At 45.7% G+C, this 18,085-nt stretch overlaps 2 protein-coding genes across 2 annotated transcripts in view; one reads left to right on the top strand and one right to left on the bottom strand.

Annotated features, from left to right (window-relative positions):
- LOC139382327 (alpha-2-macroglobulin-like) overlaps nt 1–18,085 on the top strand; it is a 563,422-nt gene that overhangs the window by 338,447 nt on the left and 206,890 nt on the right. The gene's annotated exons all lie outside the window — the stretch shown is intronic.
- The window catches only part of LOC139382324 (multiple epidermal growth factor-like domains protein 6), a 90,432-nt gene continuing 84,624 nt past the window's right edge, over nt 12,278–18,085 (bottom strand). The window contains exons 34-38 of the mRNA XM_071126252.1: nt 17,914–18,042; nt 17,478–17,606; nt 16,715–16,843; nt 14,093–14,221; nt 12,278–13,581 (exon numbers count right to left, since the gene is read on the bottom strand). Of these exons, the coding sequence (XP_070982353.1) occupies nt 13,502–13,581; nt 14,093–14,221; nt 16,715–16,843; nt 17,478–17,606; nt 17,914–18,042 (596 nt within the window). The 3' untranslated portion in view covers nt 12,278–13,501. The remainder of the gene's footprint in view (nt 13,582–14,092; nt 14,222–16,714; nt 16,844–17,477; nt 17,607–17,913; nt 18,043–18,085) is intronic.

Genomic DNA, 18,085 nt, shown 5'->3' with positions numbered 1-18,085 from the left:
GAATGGACACTGTGTGTGTGTGTGTGTGTGTGTGTGTGTGTGTGCGTGTGCGTGTGCATGCGTGCATGCATGCATTTACCCAGGCAGGGGTAACACAGTACAGCAGTGTGGATTAGTTAATGTGATCTGGTTTATTTAATTGTTTATTTAATTGAGGTGTGTGTCAAAGAGTGTGTGGTGCCCCCGTGGGGTGTGTGTGTGCGTGTCAAGTGTGTGTGTGTGCGTGGGCGTAGTAGTGGGCTGTGGCGGTCCTCTCCTCAGTAGGGCTGGGAGCCACTCAGCTAATGGGGAAGCTGGCAGAGGCTCAGAATCCATCAGGACTCATTATGGCCTATCCCCCCCTCCCTCCTCTCTGCTGCCACGGCCACCCGCCCAGTGGGCCCTTGTGTGGCACACTGTCGCCCGTTCACTGGAACATACATCACACCCCAGAGAGAGAGAGAGAGGCAGCTGGCTCTCATACTGATTAGCTTGGCACCCCTGCTGACTCAGATGCCAGGGGAAACATCGTTGAAGAGGAAGGCATGGGTGTGTACAGTACAAGGGGCGTGGAGGAATGGAAAGGAATGTGCTTGCTTACAGTTGGCACCAAGCAACAGCCAAAAAGGGGGGAACTCCAACAAATCATCACACTGAGTTTTTGTCTGGTTGTTCAATAGTGGCAACACCCCCAGTGTTTCCCTACATCCCTGGGTACTTGTGTAGTGAAGGGATAAGCCAGCCATCCAGCCTGGTCAGGCTACAGACAGGACAGCCAACCCAGGCAGCTCCTTTCCTCCCTGGGAAAAGAGAGCTGGCGAGCTCCTTAACACCCCTGGTGGTTTCATTGCGCTATTTGTTTTTCTCCCCAGGGGCTATGGGTCATTAATGTTATTGATGGGGGATCAGCACAGGCCAGCTAGAGGAATCAGCTAGGGGAACAGGCCAAGGGAACAGGCTAGGGGAACAGGCCAAGGGAGCAGGCCAAGGGAACAGGCTAGGGGAGGCCAAGGGAACAGGCCAGGAGAACAGGCCAGGGGAACAGGCCTGGGGAACAGGCCACGGGGACAGGCTAAGGGAACAGGCCAGGAGAACAGGCCAGGAGAACAGGCCAGGGGAAAAGGCCAAGGGAACGGGCCAGGGGAACAGGCTAGGGGAACAGGCCAAGGGAACAGGCCAGGAGAACAGGCCAGGAGAACAGGCCAGGGGAAAAGGCCAAGGGAACGGGCCAGGGGAACAGGCTAGGGGAACAGGCCAAGGGAACAGGCCAGGAGAACAGGCCAGGAGAACAGGCCAGGGGAAAAGGCCAAGGGAACGGGCCAGGGGAACAGGCTAGGGGAACAGGCCAAGGGAACAGGCCAGGAGAACAGGCCAGGAGAACAGGCCAGGAGGACAGGCTAAGGGAACAGGCTAAGAGAACAGGCCAGGAGAACGGGCCAGGAGAACGGGCCAAGGGAACAGGCCAAGGGAACAGGCCAGGAGAACAGGCCAGGGGAACAGGCCAGGGGAACAGGCCAGGGGAACAGGCAAAGGGAACGGGCTAGGGGAACAGGCCAGGGGAACAGGCTAGGGGAACAAGCCAAGGGAACAGGCCAGGGGAACAAGCCAAGGGAACAGGCCAGGGGAACAGGCCAGGGGAACTGCCATGCACATGGTTTTAATATGACAGTCTTAATCAGGGCAGTCGTGCTAGCGGAACCACTTTGAGTTTGTTGTTGAATACCGGAAAAAAGACTAGGACTACCAGTTTAAGTGCGGCCCAAATTGCACCCTTTTCCCTACAAGGCACACTACCTTTGACTAGAGCCCTGCTCAAAAGTGCATAATATAGGAATTAAGGTGCCAGACTGGGACAGAGACAATGATTCAGAATAAATACATTCAGATATCCCCTTCACACACACACACACACATACACACACACACACACACACACACACACACACACACACACACACACACACACACACACACAGTTGTCTCATGGTCAGGTAGGGAGAGTCAAGATTCTTCGTATAAATTCTTGTTTTTTTGCACCATGCTCAGCGCCATCCAGTGGTGGACATAGAACAATTGCACCAAACTGTGTTTCTAGATGAGATCAATTCACTAGGGCCCCAATTCCCACCGGAGTTAAGCACACATAAAGGGAAAGCTATTCCCTTTTTATGCACTTCTCTCTCTATACTTATTCTGACCTTGAACTTAAGCATGAGAACTGCATGCTATTCATCAGGGTGATGTACGAAATGAAGGTGTGGCGGAGGTGTCTACAGGAAAAGGCATCTACCTTCTTTTTCCAATAGAAATACACAGCATTCTCCATGCATTATCATTTATACATGGATAAGAGCTAGTGATAAGAACTAGGTAAAGGAGTAATCCGTTTGGAGAAGGGGATTGTAAATACACATAGTGATTGTTTTAGATCATTTTTCCTTATGATCCCTGGAGATCAATGTGAAACCAGCCACACGTATTGGGCCCCTTTTCCACAGTGAAATGGGCTATAAATAGATGTGCCGTTATTCCGAATTGTAATAGTGTGCCCATAATTTGCGTGGGTGAAATTTGGGCACGCAAGATATAGGCTTCTGTAGAGCTGAACCTGCAGAGTTGCTTTAATTATAGCCTATGTCCGGCTTTTCTCCTTTTACAATTTATATCATGCTCAATATTAGCCACAATCAGTAATACCCACATACATTTATAACTGTCACTTTAGTGTTCGTTTCCTTACATTTCGCATCATTCCATTCCATTGACCTTTCTTTCCTCTGTCACGTCTGTGCAGTTGTTCCTGAGGGTCACTAGCATTACTGGATCATATTAGGCTAACGCTGTACAGTAGTTTAGGACATGTAGCCTATTAGAATCATTATGGAACAGACCACACGTAGCAGGTTAAACCTGGAGCCTGGCGTATGGTTCGTACAGTTCCATGATTAGTCAGAATGAGGGTAGATTTATAGGACTATTGTTCAACCTCTATTGTGCACTTTTTTTTCCACCTTCCAATATTTCATGGATGGAACTTGAATATGACAACTTTCAGAATGAATCAAACCACTGTATTTTTTATTCATCAATATATTGTGTGCATCAAGGCTCTCCAAACCTGTTTTTTTCAAAATAATTCATACATACTATCCTAACCCTAAAATGTGCCTAAATAATCTACATGAGAGTATTTTGTTGTTGTAATCATCTTTTTATTAGAATGTTAGAATGTCATTTCACAGAGGTTACATAGAAACCAAACAAAGTGCACGACACAGACAAGTAGGAGTTAGAATACAGAAAAACACTATACAAAAAAGGCAGTCAGAAAATATATAAAAACATCACAATTATAACGTGTCATTTATGGGAGGTTTTCTAAATAGGACCTCAATGGAGACCAGATTTTCTAAAAAGTAGGGTTAGAATAGCAGAAGCTTGAGAAAGCCACATTCTCGCAGATGGTACTTCAGGTGTGGGCAAAAATAACAATATGCATTCTTTGGGTAAGTAAACAAGGGTATTGAACAAACGTTCAGTGTCAGGGTCAAACACAACATTTACAAACAAAGTAGAGCAAATATAGATTCTGTGAAAAAGCTAATTGTCTACCCAAGATCTTTCGGGTGTGTAAATGAAAAGCATTCCAATAAGACTGGATTCTGCTACAGTACCAAAAGAAATGTGCCAGTATCCTCTTTACATTCTGTGAAGGCGGACAGGTGTAAAGTAGGTTCTATGAAAAAAATTGAATGCTTATTGTTTGCTTATGGAGGTGCATTTGAGGTAGACCCTTTCACAGATAGAAGACCATTTTTCCTCACCGAGTGCGAGTCCATTGTCTCTCTCCCAAACATGTCTCAAAAGTAATAGGATGAGGCACTTCTGTTCAGTAAATTATAATGTATGTCGTGGATTAAACCTCAGTAGGATTCGAACAGGAGGATTCGTAAATAGTTTTTCAACTTCAGTAATTTGGAAACGTAGTTTATCAACTTCCTTCTAACCCTCTATGAAGTGTCTAAATTGTAGGTACTTTAAAAATCTTTGTTGGGTACGTCAAACTCAGTTTTTATCTGTTGGAACGATTTAAAAGTGTCCTGAGTAAATAAAGGCATAAATTCAGCAATACCCTTCTTTTTCCAGTCCAGAAGTCCAATACTCCTTATCTTTCCAAGCTAAGAGTGTATTATGTGTTGTAAAAATGTCAGATAAGGCCTGGATTTTTTCAAAGCTATTAATAAATGGTAAGGAAGCTAATGCTCTTGAATGACATGCTACTGATTCCATCCCAACCCAAAGTGAGTGGCATCGGTCTAGGCGCCAACTAATCATGTGCTTGATCTGAGCAGACCAGTAATGTAGATTTGGCAAAGAGACCCCTCCTACATCCTTAGGCTTATTGTCCCAGATATATTCAGATATATTGGCATTCATTTTCTGAAAAAAGGACTGTGATAGATGGCAGGGGATATTTTGGAATAGATCATATAGCCGAGGAAGGATATTCATCCTGACGACATTAATCATGCCAAAAATAGAGTTTTGTAGGGTAGACCAGTTAACCAGGTCCTGTTTAATCTTTGTGAGCAAAGACATATCATTTGAAGTGAACAGGTCTTTAAGATTTGGAGTAACATATATGCCAAAGTATTTTAAGCCTGTTTCAGTCAATTGGAATAGAGATATCATTTCTAAGTTGATTGTAGAGGGGATATTCAAAAGATAAAGCCATGGATTTGTCCACGTTAATTTTGTACCCTGACAGGTTACCATATTCAGATATGATGTCCGTTACTCCAGTGACAAAGGTCTCTGGTTTAGACATGTATAAAAACACATAATCAGCAAATTATGAAATCCTATGCCCTTCGTCACCCATTGAGATGCCCCTGGTGTTATTACTAGACCTTATTGCCTCAGCCAGTGGTTCTATGACTAACGAGAACAGAGCAGGAGATAAAGGACAGCCTTGACGACAGTCCCTACCATTAGGAGATCTTTCTGATAATTTACCATTTGTGTGAACTGACGCTGATGGGTCAGAATAGAGTCACCCAGATTAACTTTTTCTAATACAGCTAACAAGAATTGCCACTCAACTCTATTGAAGGCCTTTTCGGCATCAAGAGAGACCATGAGTGCAGGGTCTTTAATTCTGGTTTATGATATTCGAAGCATGATAAAGGTGGTTTATGATATTCGAAGCACGTCTCACATTGTCCGATCCAAATCTGGATTTGACAAAGCCAGCCTGATGAGGTCTGGATATAGGACCTCCAACCTGCGATCAAGTGTCTTAGAGACTATTTTAACATCAACTCCTAGCAAACTGATAGGTCTAAATGAAGAGCAGTTTAGTGGGGTTTTGTCCTTTTTTAGTATCAGGCTAATCTAATGGATGCAGTTTTCCAGGGGCCTCATTTATAAAATAGACTTAGGATCAATTTTGATCTTAAGTATGACTTCACGCAGAAAACCACGTATAAGTAGTTATTTATAAAACCTTACTTTGACGTGGAAATGATCTTATCTCTACTCAAAGTCTAGACTTGACGTAAGTGATCTTCCTGCTGGTTATGTTGGGCTATTATTTTTTTCCCTTGCAGTTAGTCAAACCATTTCTTTTTCACATCAGCCACAGTTCTGTCTTGCTGCCCCACGTCGTTCACTGCAGCGCGACACACTCCCAAGCTACCTGTCTGGCATTGTTTGTCAACACACTATTTAGTCCACCAAATAAGATGTGTTGCCTGTCTTCAATCTCCTCTACCATCGCCGGGATCTCGTCTTCCAAAGAGTTTGCTTTTCTCTTTTGGCTCGTGGCTATTTGTGCTAGCACTCTATAACGGGAAATTGCTGATTGTAAGGCACGTTCAGGTGCTGTCAATTTTAAGTTAATTTGAGATTTAGAGATCACGTGCGTTAGTTACAAATGGGCTTCTTAGAACCTGCATAAGCAAGTTTTTTATTCTCAGTATCTTTTATGAATCCAACGTAAGCACACCGTCAGAAATGATCTTACGTTGAAGTATAAAGTTGAAGTATAAATCTAAGAACATTTTTATAAATGAGGCCCCAGGACTCTGGTATGATGTCTCTTTCGCGAAATAAAAGCAGACCTATTTAGGTGAAGTGCTGGCTAATGGAGTGGAACATCACCCTGATGAAGACAGCTTGTCTGTTGAAATGTTATCAGGGTGATGAACACAGCTTGTCTGTCGAAACGTTATCAGGGTGATGAAGACAGCTTGTCTGTCGAAACGTTATCAGGGTGATGAAGACAGCTTGTCTGTCAAAACGTTATCAGGGTGATGAAGACAGCTTGTCTGTCGAAACGTTATCAGGGTGATGCAGACAGCTTGTCTGTCGAAACGTTATCAGGGTGATGAAGACGTCTTGTCTGTCAAAACGTTATCAGGGTGATGAAGACAGCTTTTCTGTCGAAACGTTATCAGGGTGATGAAGACAGCTTTTCTGTCGAAACGTTATCAGGGTGATGAAGACAGCTTTTCTGTCGAAACGTTATCAGGGTGATGAAGACAGCTTGTCTGTCGAAACGTTATCAGGGTGATGAAGACAGCTTGTCTGTTGAAACGTTATCAGGATGATGAAGACAGCTTGTCTGTTGAAACGTTATCAGGGTGTTGAAGACAGCTTGTCTGTCGAAACGTTATCAGGGTGATGAAGACAGCTTGTCTGTCGAAACGTTATCAGGGTGATGAAGACAGCTTGTCTGTCGAAACGTTATCAGGGTGATGAAGGCAGCTTGTCTGTCAAAACGTTATCAGGGTGATGAAGACAGCTTGTCTGTCAAAACGTTATCAGGGTGATGAAGACAGCTTGTCTGTCGAAACGTTATCAGGGTGATGAAGGCAGCTTGTCTGTCGAAACGTTATCAGGGTGATGAAGACAGCTTGTCTGTCGAAACGTTATCAGGGTGTTGAAGACAGCTTGTCTGTCGAAACGTTATCAGGGTGATGAAGACAGCTTGTCTGTCGAAACGTTATCAGGGTGATGAAGACAGCTTGTCTGTCAAAACGTTATCAGGGTGATGAAGACAGCTTGTCTGTCAAAACGTTATCAGGGTGATGAAGGCAGCTTGTCTGTCAAAACGTTATCAGGGTGATGAAGACAGCTTGTCTGTCAAAACGTTATCAGGGTGATGAAGGCAGCTTGTCTGTCGAAACGTTATCAGGGTGATGAAGACAGCTTGTCTGTTGAAACGTTATCAGGGTGATGAAGACAGCTTGTCTGTCGAAACGTTATCAGGGTGATGAAGACAGCTTGTCTGTTGAAACGTTATCAGGGTGATGAAGGCAGCTTGTCTGTTGAAACGTTATCAGGGTGATGAAGACAGCTTGTCTGTCGAAACGTTATCAGGGTGATGAAGACAGCTTGTCTGTTGAAACGTTATCAGGGTGATGAAGACAGCTTGTCTGTTGAAACGTTATCAGGGTGATGAAGACAGCTTGTCTGTCTTCATATTTTTGCATCTGAGCTCCTAGAGTGTGCGGTTCTCCTTTATTTTTTTATGATGTCTCTTTCGAACATATCATTTAGAGCAGACATGAAGATAGGGCATATCTCAGGCCAGAACTTCTTGTACTGCCCTTAATACAGATTCAGCCTCCTTGCCAGAAGGCATTGCCTTAATTTCCCAAACCTCTTCAGGAGTAATTCAGCATTCAGTCTATTTCTATGCTCATCTGATATAATGGGCAAGAAGATCTTATTCAGATATTTTGGAATTTCGTTGTTGGATATTGTACATTGTGAAGTATAAAGAGATTTATAGAAGTCGCAAAACGTATTATTGATAAGAAGTGGAGCCACCTGCCATCCTTATAGAGTTAATACATCTTTCATTCCGTTCTTGTTTAATTGGTGTGCAAATAGACGGCCAGGACGGTTACCAAACTCATATTTTTGCTTGGTAACAAACAACCGTTTTTTTATGCATGTTTTGTTTGATCTAAATTGAGTTTGGCCTCAGCACAAGCTAGTGAATTCCAGTTCTCCTGGGTTGGTGGTTGTTTATGAAGAAGTTCTGAAGGCCTTACTTCAGCCCCCAACCTTTCATTATTTTCCATCCTGAGCTTCTTGATCAGAGAGGCTTGGGAAATGATTTGACCCCTTATGGTTGCTTTAGCAGCATCCAAGACAGTTGCAGCTGAGATGGCTTTGGGGCGGCAGGGTAACCTAGTGGTTAGAGCGTTGGACTAGTAACCGGAAGGTTGCAAGTTCAAACACCCGAGCTGACAAGGTACAAGGTCGTTCTGCTCCTGAACAGGCAGTTTACCCACATAATTAATATTTTATCACAGAGCAGAGACGTATTAAGTCTACAATATCTGGTTATGGGGATTGTTTTGCCAACTTCAATATCTATATACACTGGGGGCATGGTCAGAAATTACTATAGAACCAATAGCACATGAATGGACTACATACATGTAAGTAGAGGGCATAAAAAAATGGTCCAATCTAGAATATGAATTGTGGGGTCTAGAGTAGAAAGTATAGTCTCTGACAATAGGATTTAGTTCTCTCCATACATCTACTAAACCAGATAAATCACAAACGCTTCTGAGAGCATTTGAGGCTCTATGATTCGAGACTAGAAAGATCAGAGTATTATTTCATCTACCAGTTGGTGCTGAAACGGAGGCGAAGATGCATTCTTTCATTGATCCCTACTTTCTGAACACTTCTCTCAATGTATTCTAGTCTGTCGGCAAAATACAAATGAATGGTACACCGTATTTAAGTGACAGTTTAAGATAAATGTACTGCAAATCCTATTGAATGAAAACTCCATGAGAAGATCTGCTGGCCAGCAAGTGGGAGGGTTTTCAGCAGTTGAATTACAATTGTTCAGAGTGCAAGGGAACCACGCCTGCAAAGCCTGTTATGTACCTGTGTAAGGTAAGTCTGAATACCAACTACTGAGAAGCACTTAGTAGTGGGGATGTTGACGTTATAGTCTCAATGAGCAAGGCAGAGGCAAAAAGCCTGATATGGACAGTGATGGTACAGAGATGGCAGGAGCAGTGGAATAGAGATACTAAGGGCAGGCATTTATTTCAAGTACAGAGGAAAGTCGGGGAGGGGAGGACGGCAGGAAGGGACAAAAGAGATTATGGCTATTTTTACAAGATTAAGGGTAGGACACAGCCAGATGAATAAGATCTTAAATGTGGTAGGAAAGCTTCCAACAAGAAAGTGTGATTATTGCCAGGAAACAGAGACCGGGAAGTATGTATAGAAGGAAAGAGAGAGGATGAGACCTAATATCAAATCAAATCAAATTGTATTAGTCACATGCGCCGAATACAACCTTATCGAGAAATGCTTACTGACAAGCCCTTAACCAACAATGCAGTTCAAGAGGCTATATACAGGGGGTACCGGTACTGAGTCAATGTGTGGGAGTACAGGTTAGTCGTGGGAATTTGTATAGTGACTATGTATAGATAATAAACAGCGAGTAGCAGCAGTGTAAAAACAAGCCTTTTGGTCTTAGACTTGGTGCTCGGGTACTGCTTGCAGTGTGGTAGCAGAGAGAACAGTCTATGACTTGGGTGACTGGGGTCTTTGACAATTTTTAGGGCCTTCCTCTGACACCACCTAGTATATAGGTCCTTGGTGTCAGGAAGTTTGGCCCCAGTGATGTACTGGGCCATACACACTTATGTTCGGATGCCGAGCAGTTGCCATACCAGATGGTGATGCAACTGGTCAGGATGCTCTCGATGGTGCAACTGTAGAACTTTTTGAGGATCTGGGGACCCATGCCAAATCTTTTCAGTCTCCAGAGGGGGAATAGGTTTTGTCGTGCCCTCTTCACAACTGTCTTTGTGTGTTTGGACCATGATAGTTCGTTGGTAATGTGGAAACCAAGGAACTTGAAACTCTCGACCTGGTCTAATTCAGCCCCGTAGATGTTAATGGGGGCCTGTACCGCCCTCCTTTTCCTATAGTCCACGATCAGCTCCTTTGTCTTGCTCACATTGAGGGAGAGGTTGTTGTCTCTGACTTCCTTCCTATAGGCTGTCTCATCGTTGTCGGTGATCACGCCTACCACTGTTGTTTCGTCAGCAAACTTAATGATGGTGTTGGAGTCGTGCTTGGGCCATGCAGTCGTGGGTAAACAGGGAGCATAGGAGGGGACTAAGCATGCACCCCTGAGGGGCCCCAGTGTTGAGGATCATCGTGGGAGAGTATGAGGGAGAAGGGGATACAGGAAATTAGTTTAAAGAATATATTGTGTAGAACTTCATTAGATATAGTCTAAAATATTTTGTTATCTTTTTTAAGAGGGCAGGTAGCATTTAGTTTCCCCCTGTCTCTGGCCCAATCTCCAGTACTGTACGTGGTGGCAATTGGATGCCAACCGCCGATAAACCCCACCGAAGAAGAAGACAACTACTGAGAAGTGCGTAAGAAAGGCACGATCTCTAAGTCGGAATTGTGCCCTAGACTTTCACACTTATGAGGATTTATTATCATCACAGGGCCGTCTTGATTCAACAGTGAGAACATTCAGTTGTTGGAGTAGATATTGTGGGTTGATTGTGATAATAATTCAAGTAAACTACACACATTGTCAGACTAGAACAGATGAATAAACAAAAGGAAGCCTTTGCATCCCTTGCTTGGTGTTAACAGTCAGAGTGTGGGAGAGTTCCTAGATACCCATCTTTTAGCAGGCTTGGCATTTCACATTTATTTTCCTACGCAACAACCAAACAAATGGCGCAGGACGACGCGTTGAAATGATTTCCCCCTGGGGTTTTATCGGAGCCGCTTGCTTTGTCCGTTCCAGTTCAAATGACTTGCCCTCGTGAGATCTGACTGAACACAGAGGGAGCGAGAGAAGTAGGCTACAAATCTTCACTACGTAAGACAACGAAGTGATAGAAATCGCTCTTTGCCGAGAGAGTGGAGTGTACGCTTAATTACAGCGAAAAATTACCCAGATGTGATCTTACCTTGCAACGGGCTATTTCATCGCCGGTTTCCTCCCTACCCTCCTCCCAACCCCCTCCTGCTCTGATCACCCTCACTTGGCCCTGAAAACTCTGCCTGCTCCCACCATGACCACAGTGCTGTGTTGTGTTCAGGCCTGGCACAGCTCAGCACAGCCTCTGTCTAGCCCAGAGAGATTACAGTAGGTCTGAAGTGAAGGGGTAGTAGTACGGTGGGTTGGGGGATGAGAGGTGGGGAGGGGATGGAGGCCTGTAGAGGTGGAGGCGGGGGTGAGAGGTGGGGAGGGGGTGGAGGCCTGTAGAGGTGGGGGCAGGGGTGAGAGATGGGGAGGGGATGGAGGCCTGTAGAGGTGGGGGCGGGGGTGATAGGTAGATCAATGATGTGCAAGGAGCCCTTTAGTGATGGGAAGGAAGAGGTGGATAAAATATAGGATTAGGGTTGAGGAGGATGGATGAAATACGGGATTAGGACTGGGGATGGAGGGTTGCTCAGGGGGGACTGGGGGATGAGAGGTGGATTAGAGATGAGGAGGGAGCTGTGTGATGGAAAGGGTTGGGTATTAAAGATGGGGAGGTGGATAAGGGCTGGGAATAGAGCCCTCTGTGGCCACCCAGGTCTGGGAGGATGGATGGCCTCTGTGGGGCTGTTTGACTGGAAACAGGTGTGTGTCATCTGAAGATGAAGGCCCGGCTGATAAACATTATTGGAGAACATCTGTTGCTTGTCACAACACGGGTCCAGGCCGAGTAGCCCTCCATCCATCAGCCAGGGGCTCGGTCTTGCGCTCGCGGCCCAGCTTGCACATCACTCACCCGGGGACGGAGGCGGCCGATGTAGGCTGCCTGGTCCACGCCTGGTCCAGACACCTGCCGGCGGTGGATGCTGGAGACGCTCCACTGCACTTGAGAAATGCCTGGGGGACAGACGGACGTCCCAGCCACCCCCTCCTCCTCTCCACCTCTGCTATGCTCAGGTGCCCCCCCCCCACACACACACTTTCTGACAGGTTTCGTACTAGGTAACGGTCTGGCTCATTTCTCACCTCTTGACCTCCCTGGCTGATCTGTGGAGAGCCTGTGCTCCCTGGTCTCCAATCCTCCATCACTGCTCTGTGACAGGCCGTCTCAGACCCCCGCTACTCTCCCCCATTCATACCACCCCCACACCCCACTGACATGCCTTTCTCTAAGCTCCCAGGCAGAGGACCCAATACCATGCTACACTGCTCCCAAATAAAATGGCCTCTCTCCTAAATGTGGTGATGCGATATTAGGGACAGAAATAACAGACAGATGTACACCATGTAGTAAAAAGAGAATTTGATAGAAATTCAAGATGTATCAAAATAGCACCATTTACATAAAGCCTGCCATCAGGCATATAGTACAGTACATGTTATGAGTGGTATGAATGGCAGTATCCTGATGTACAGTTCAAATGCTTTGCAATATTCTAAAAACCCTTCTACATGAAAATATACTGATATATTACTTGGCTAAGACGTCTATAGGTCATAGTGCCATTGAACTGAAACACTTACAGTAACAGACAGTAACCGCAGTAATGAATTGATACGTGACTTTCCTGATCTGACAGTGCAGTAAGTGATCCTATCAAATCGAACGAACAACTAAAAGCCATTTCTAAATATATTAACACTTTATGACAAGCAATCAGGCACACACTGTCAAAAGAAACCAGTAAAATACAACACAAAATAGTCTCACTGTATACGATATGATAGTATGACAGAGTACCGTCAAAAGGAGAGACAGTACCAGTGGACACTTTGGGAGTGATGGCTGTTGCTCCCATGTCAGTCTGACCAATGACTCTGAGGCTAGGCCACGGGTAAGCAATAGGAGGCTGCAGGCTTTTGTTCCAGCCCAGCTCTAACACACCCGATTCCACTAATCACCTAACCGTGGGCTTTATTAATCATGTGTGATAGTGATGGTCTGCACACACTGTGCCCCTCCAGCACCGTAGTGCCCACCCCTGTACTTGGCTGCCCAAAGCCGCATTGGGGTGAGGACAGAGACGTTGTGAATGTACAGGAAGTGTTTGACCTGTGGTTAATGACAGGCTAGAACAGTTGACTTGGGGCATGGGTCCAGTCCTGAGACAATCAGGCAGGGAGCACAATAGAGCTCAGGTGACATTTCCAATGTCCACCACCAGCAGCACATTAATGTTCCAGGTGCTTGTGTAGCCTGCTCTCTCTCTCTAACTAAACCGGCATTCTGCACCTTTCTGCAGGCTCCCAAAAAGCCAAATTTCTCAACCAAATGTGCAGAATACAGGTGTAGACATAAGAATACATTACCTTGTGTGTCTGGTCCAGACCTGAATCACCTTCTGGCTGTATAACTCTATCCATCTATCCATCTGTCCAACTGTACACAGCCTTCCCTTGACTCCCTAGGATCCCTGATTGCATATTTGGGGAACCTTGCTGAGTGTTCAGTGTTTGAGACATCTTGCGGGGGTATTTGGGACATCTAGTTTGGGATGTGGGGCCTCCAGTGCGCTACGAGTGGGAAAGACCAGACGGCTTCTTCAGGGAGGGAGAGAAGCCCAACGCTGGGACCTCTGCAGTTTCTAGTAGTCCTGAAAAGAGAGAAGAGGCAGACAAAAATACATTTGGCACCTTCTAGAAATCAAAAGCAAATGTTCTTTGGCGTTCGGGGAGTTGCTGGTGAGCTAGGGTGTTTTCTGGTCGATCTGGACGGTCTCCCGTAAACTGGGCTTGTGGGGGAAACCGAGACAGCTTCAAGCCAGACACCCCTCTGGGTGTGGATTAAAATAACTGTCAGAGGCCGGAGCGGCTATTGAGGGAGACAGGGAGACACACAGAGCTGAAGGCCTGAGGCTAACACACTTACCAACGCACTATTTCATGAAAACCTGGTTCAGCTTTACAACTCTGGTTCTTGGTGTCTGCTGTGATGGGCGGTAGGTATCATTCACTCATCGGGGCGATGTGTGTTTGAGGTGTGTGTCTGTATGAGTCTGTGTGTGTTTGCATTTGTGTTTGCGTGTGTGTGTGGCTGTGTGTGTGTGTGTGTGTACGCATGTGTTTGTGTTTGCATGCATGTGTGTTTGTGCGTGTATACAGTACCTTCTGTACATGTGGGGCCCAGCCAGATAACAGGACACAGGCAGCGGCCATTACGAGCGTCACACTGGGCCTGATGGGAACACTGGCACTGCAGGGAGCAGTCCGGACCAAAACGATCTCTTCCACAGTCTGACGGACAGACATGCGAGACGGAGAGAGAGAAAGAATGACAGAAAAGAGTGGAAAGAGTGGCAGAAGAAAGACCGACACAACGAGGAAAAGATGGAGGGAGACAGCACACAAGAAATAAATTGGCAGATTTAAATACAGTAAATGACTAGTCATTTTTCTTTTAGGTATAGGCATATAATCAAATCAAATCAAATTGTATTTGTCACATGTGCCGAATACAACAGGTGTAGACCTTACAGTGAAATGCTTACTTATAAGCCCTTAACCAACAATGCAGTTTAAGAAAATACATAAAAAAGTAAGAAATAATGAAAGAGCAGTAAAATAACAATAGCGAGGCTATATACATGGGGTATCGGTATAGAGTCAATGTGCGGGGGCATCGGTTAGTCGAGGTAATTGAGGTAATATGTACATGTTATTAAAGTGACTATGCATAGATAATAACTGAGAGTAGCAGCAGGGTAGAAGAGGGGGGGATTAGATATCTTGTGGCTTAGGGGTAGAGGCTGTTAGAAGCCTCTTGGACCTAGACTTGGAGCTCCGGTACCGCTTGCTGTGCGGTAGCAGAGAGAACAGTCTATAACTTGGGTGGCTGGAGTCTTGACCATTTTTAGGGTCTTCCTCTGATACCACCTGGTACAGAGGTCCTGGATGGTAGGAAGCTTGTCCCCAGTGATGTACTGGGCCGTACGCACTACCCTCTGTAGTGCCTTGCGGTCGGAGGACATGCAGTTTCCATACCAGGAGGTGATGCAACCAGTCAGGATGCTCTCGATGGTGCAGCTGTAGAACTTTTTGAGGATCTGAGGACCCATGCCAAATCTTTTCAGTCTCCAGAGGGGGAATAGGTTTTGTCGTGCCCTCTTCACGTCTGTCTTGGTGTGCTTGGATCATGTTAGTTTGTTGGTGATGTAGAAACCAAGGAACTTGAAACTCTCGACCCGCTCCACTTCAGCCCTGTACATGTTATTGGCGGCCTGTTCGGCCCTCCTTTTCCTGTACTCCAAGATCAGCTCCTTTGTCTTGCTCACATTGAGGGAGAGGTTGATGTCTCTGACTTCCTCCCTATAGGTTGTCTCTTCGTTGTCGGTGATCAGGCCTACTACCGTTATGTCATCGGCAAACGTAATGATGGTGTTGGAGTCGTGCCTGGCCATTTTATTTATTTTATTTTATTTTATTTTACCTTTATTTAACCAGGTAGGCAAGTTGAGAACAAGTTCTCATTTACAATTGCGACCTGGCCAAGATAAAGCAAAGCAGTTCGACAGATACAACGACACAGAGTTACACATGGAGTAAAACAAACATACAGTCAATAATACAGTATAAACAAGTCTATATACAATGTGAGCAAATGAGGTGAGAAGGGAGGTACAGGCAAAAAAGGCCATGGTGGCAAGGTAAATACAATATAGCAAGTAAAACACTGGAATGGTAGTTTTGCAATGGAAGAATGTGCAAAGTAGAAATAAAAATAATGGGGTGCAAAAGAGCAAAATAAATAAATAAATTAAATACAGTTGGGAAAGAGGTAGTTGTTTGGACTAAATTATAGGTGGGCTATGTACAGGTGCAGTAATCTGTGAGCTGCTCTGACAGTTGGTGCTTAAAGCTAGTGAGGGAGATAAGTGTTTCCATGCAGTCATGAGAAACAGGGAGTACAGGAGGGGACTAAGCACGCACCCCTGAGGGGCCCCCGTGTTGAAGATCAGCGTGGCGGATGTGTTGTTACCTATCCTTACCACCTGGGAGCGGCCCGTCAGGAAGTTCAGGATCCAGATGCAGAGTGAGGTATTTAGTCCCAGGTCCTTAGCTTAGTGATGAGCTTTGAGGGCACTATGGTGTTGAACGCTGAGCTGTTGTCAATGAATAGCATTCTCACATAGGTGTTCCTTTTATCCAGGTGTGAAAGTGCAGTGTGGAGTGCAATAGAGATAGTTTGCAGGCCCTGCCACATCCGACGAGCATCGGAGCCAGTGTAGTACGATTTGATCTTAGTCCTGTGTTGACGCTTGCCTGTTTGATGGTTCGTCGGAGGGCATAGCGGGATTTCTTATAAGCTTCCGGGTTAGAGTCTCACTCCTTAAAAGCGGCAGCTCTACCCTTTAGCTCAGTGCGGATGTTGCTTTTAATCTGGACTGTAATCTGGACAAGTCCTGTAGTTTAGCATCTGCTTCACCTGACCACTTTTTTATAGACAGTCACTGGTGCTTCCTGCTTTAATTTTTGCTTGTAAGCAGGAATCTGGAGGATAGAATTATGGTCAGATTTGCCAAATGGAGGGTGAGGGAGAGCTTTGTATGCGTCTCTGTGTGTGGAGTAAAGGTAGTCTAGAGTTTTTTTCCGTCTGGTTGTACATTTAACATGCACAAAACAGTACAAATCAATATGTAGCAGCCGGTGAAGGCTCTCAGTTTTAAAGGCATACCTAAGATCCAGTACTGCAAGAGATAGAGCTCTGTTGCAGTGTAGAGGAGGTCGTACCTTTTTCACATCTCTGTCCAGTCTTCCCTGGGGGGCAGAGACACTGTCCCATGGCTGGATGACAGGGGGCCCCCCCAACACAGTCACATGACTGCTGACAGCCCTCCCCAAACCTGCCAGCCTCGCACCCTGGGACAAACAGACACAGTGAGACACCCACACACACACACGTGTGTGTACTATGTGTCTCACCCCCCCCCCCCCCCCCCCCCCCACACACACACTCACGCACACACAGGTCTGTCTTTATTACTTCATTATAGAGGGTAAACTATCTGTCTGTCTTGCAGCTGCTCTGCAGTGCTCAGTGCTCTCCTGCTGGGGCTGAAGAGGGCATGTAGGCCCTCACACTGAGCTGAGGAGCCCAGAGCAGGCAGGAGGGAGGAGGCAGGAGGGAGGAGGCCACAGAGATGCAACAGGAATGCATTAAACAGTCTGTCTCCGCTGTGGCTGTCTGGAAACACCTGTATCTCATCCAATAACCACATCTGCCTGCCTATCTGCCTGCTCACAGAGAAGTGCCAACACATGCTCGTATTCATACTGTATGTACTCTCTCTCTATCGTTTTCATAGACATGCACGCACACACACCCACTACAAAAAAATGCCATCACAAATGCATATGTACAGTATGTTTGTAACACCCACACGTATGACTTTCCTGTTATTAAAGAGAACTGAAGTGCTGACCCTCCTGTCATGAGTGAGACCAGAGTGTGAATCAGATTGTGTGATCTTCCCCTCTGTCATCCAGTACTCACGTCTCTGACACAGGGAGCCACGGTAGCCAGGCGGACACACACACCGGCCCGTCACATGATCACATGTCTGTCCCGCCCGGCAGTCACACGGATGGGCACAGTTTTGTCCAAAGAATCCAGAGGGACACCCTTGGGACAGGGTGAGAACACAGGAAAAAGTTATGTTGTTGTTGTTTCTCATACAAGAGCGCAACCAATCATCACAATCATGTTAATTTGGCACCAAATGTTAGAAACAGATTGAAACAAGAAGGGACTAACAATAAGAGACGCTAATTTTCCTTTTTTGTTGGAAATGTTAAACATTGTGTGCTCACATGAACACAACCCACCTCCTCCTTCATTAGAAATATAGGGCCAGGAGTTTTTCCTGGACAGGTCACATGGTGAGGAAAAACTCCTTTCCCTAGCCATAATTTAAAAAACAACAACATACGGTGTTCACAGGAGTGTCCGTAGTGTCCGGCAGTGCAGCTGCAACAGCCAGTGAAGCGGTCACATGTCCCGTTGTTCTGGCAGGGACAATCCAGTGCACAGTCTGGTCCGTACTTCCCCTGGACACACACTGGAAACACAGACATATGGTAGAGACATGCAGTAACAACAAC

The sequence above is a fragment of the Oncorhynchus clarkii genome, chromosome 24 (assembly GCF_045791955.1).
Source record: "Oncorhynchus clarkii lewisi isolate Uvic-CL-2024 chromosome 24, UVic_Ocla_1.0, whole genome shotgun sequence".
Lineage (NCBI taxonomy): Eukaryota > Metazoa > Chordata > Actinopteri > Salmoniformes > Salmonidae > Oncorhynchus > Oncorhynchus clarkii.
Note: the sequence above shows the minus strand (reverse complement) of the source record. Positions and strands in the feature narration are given on the sequence as shown.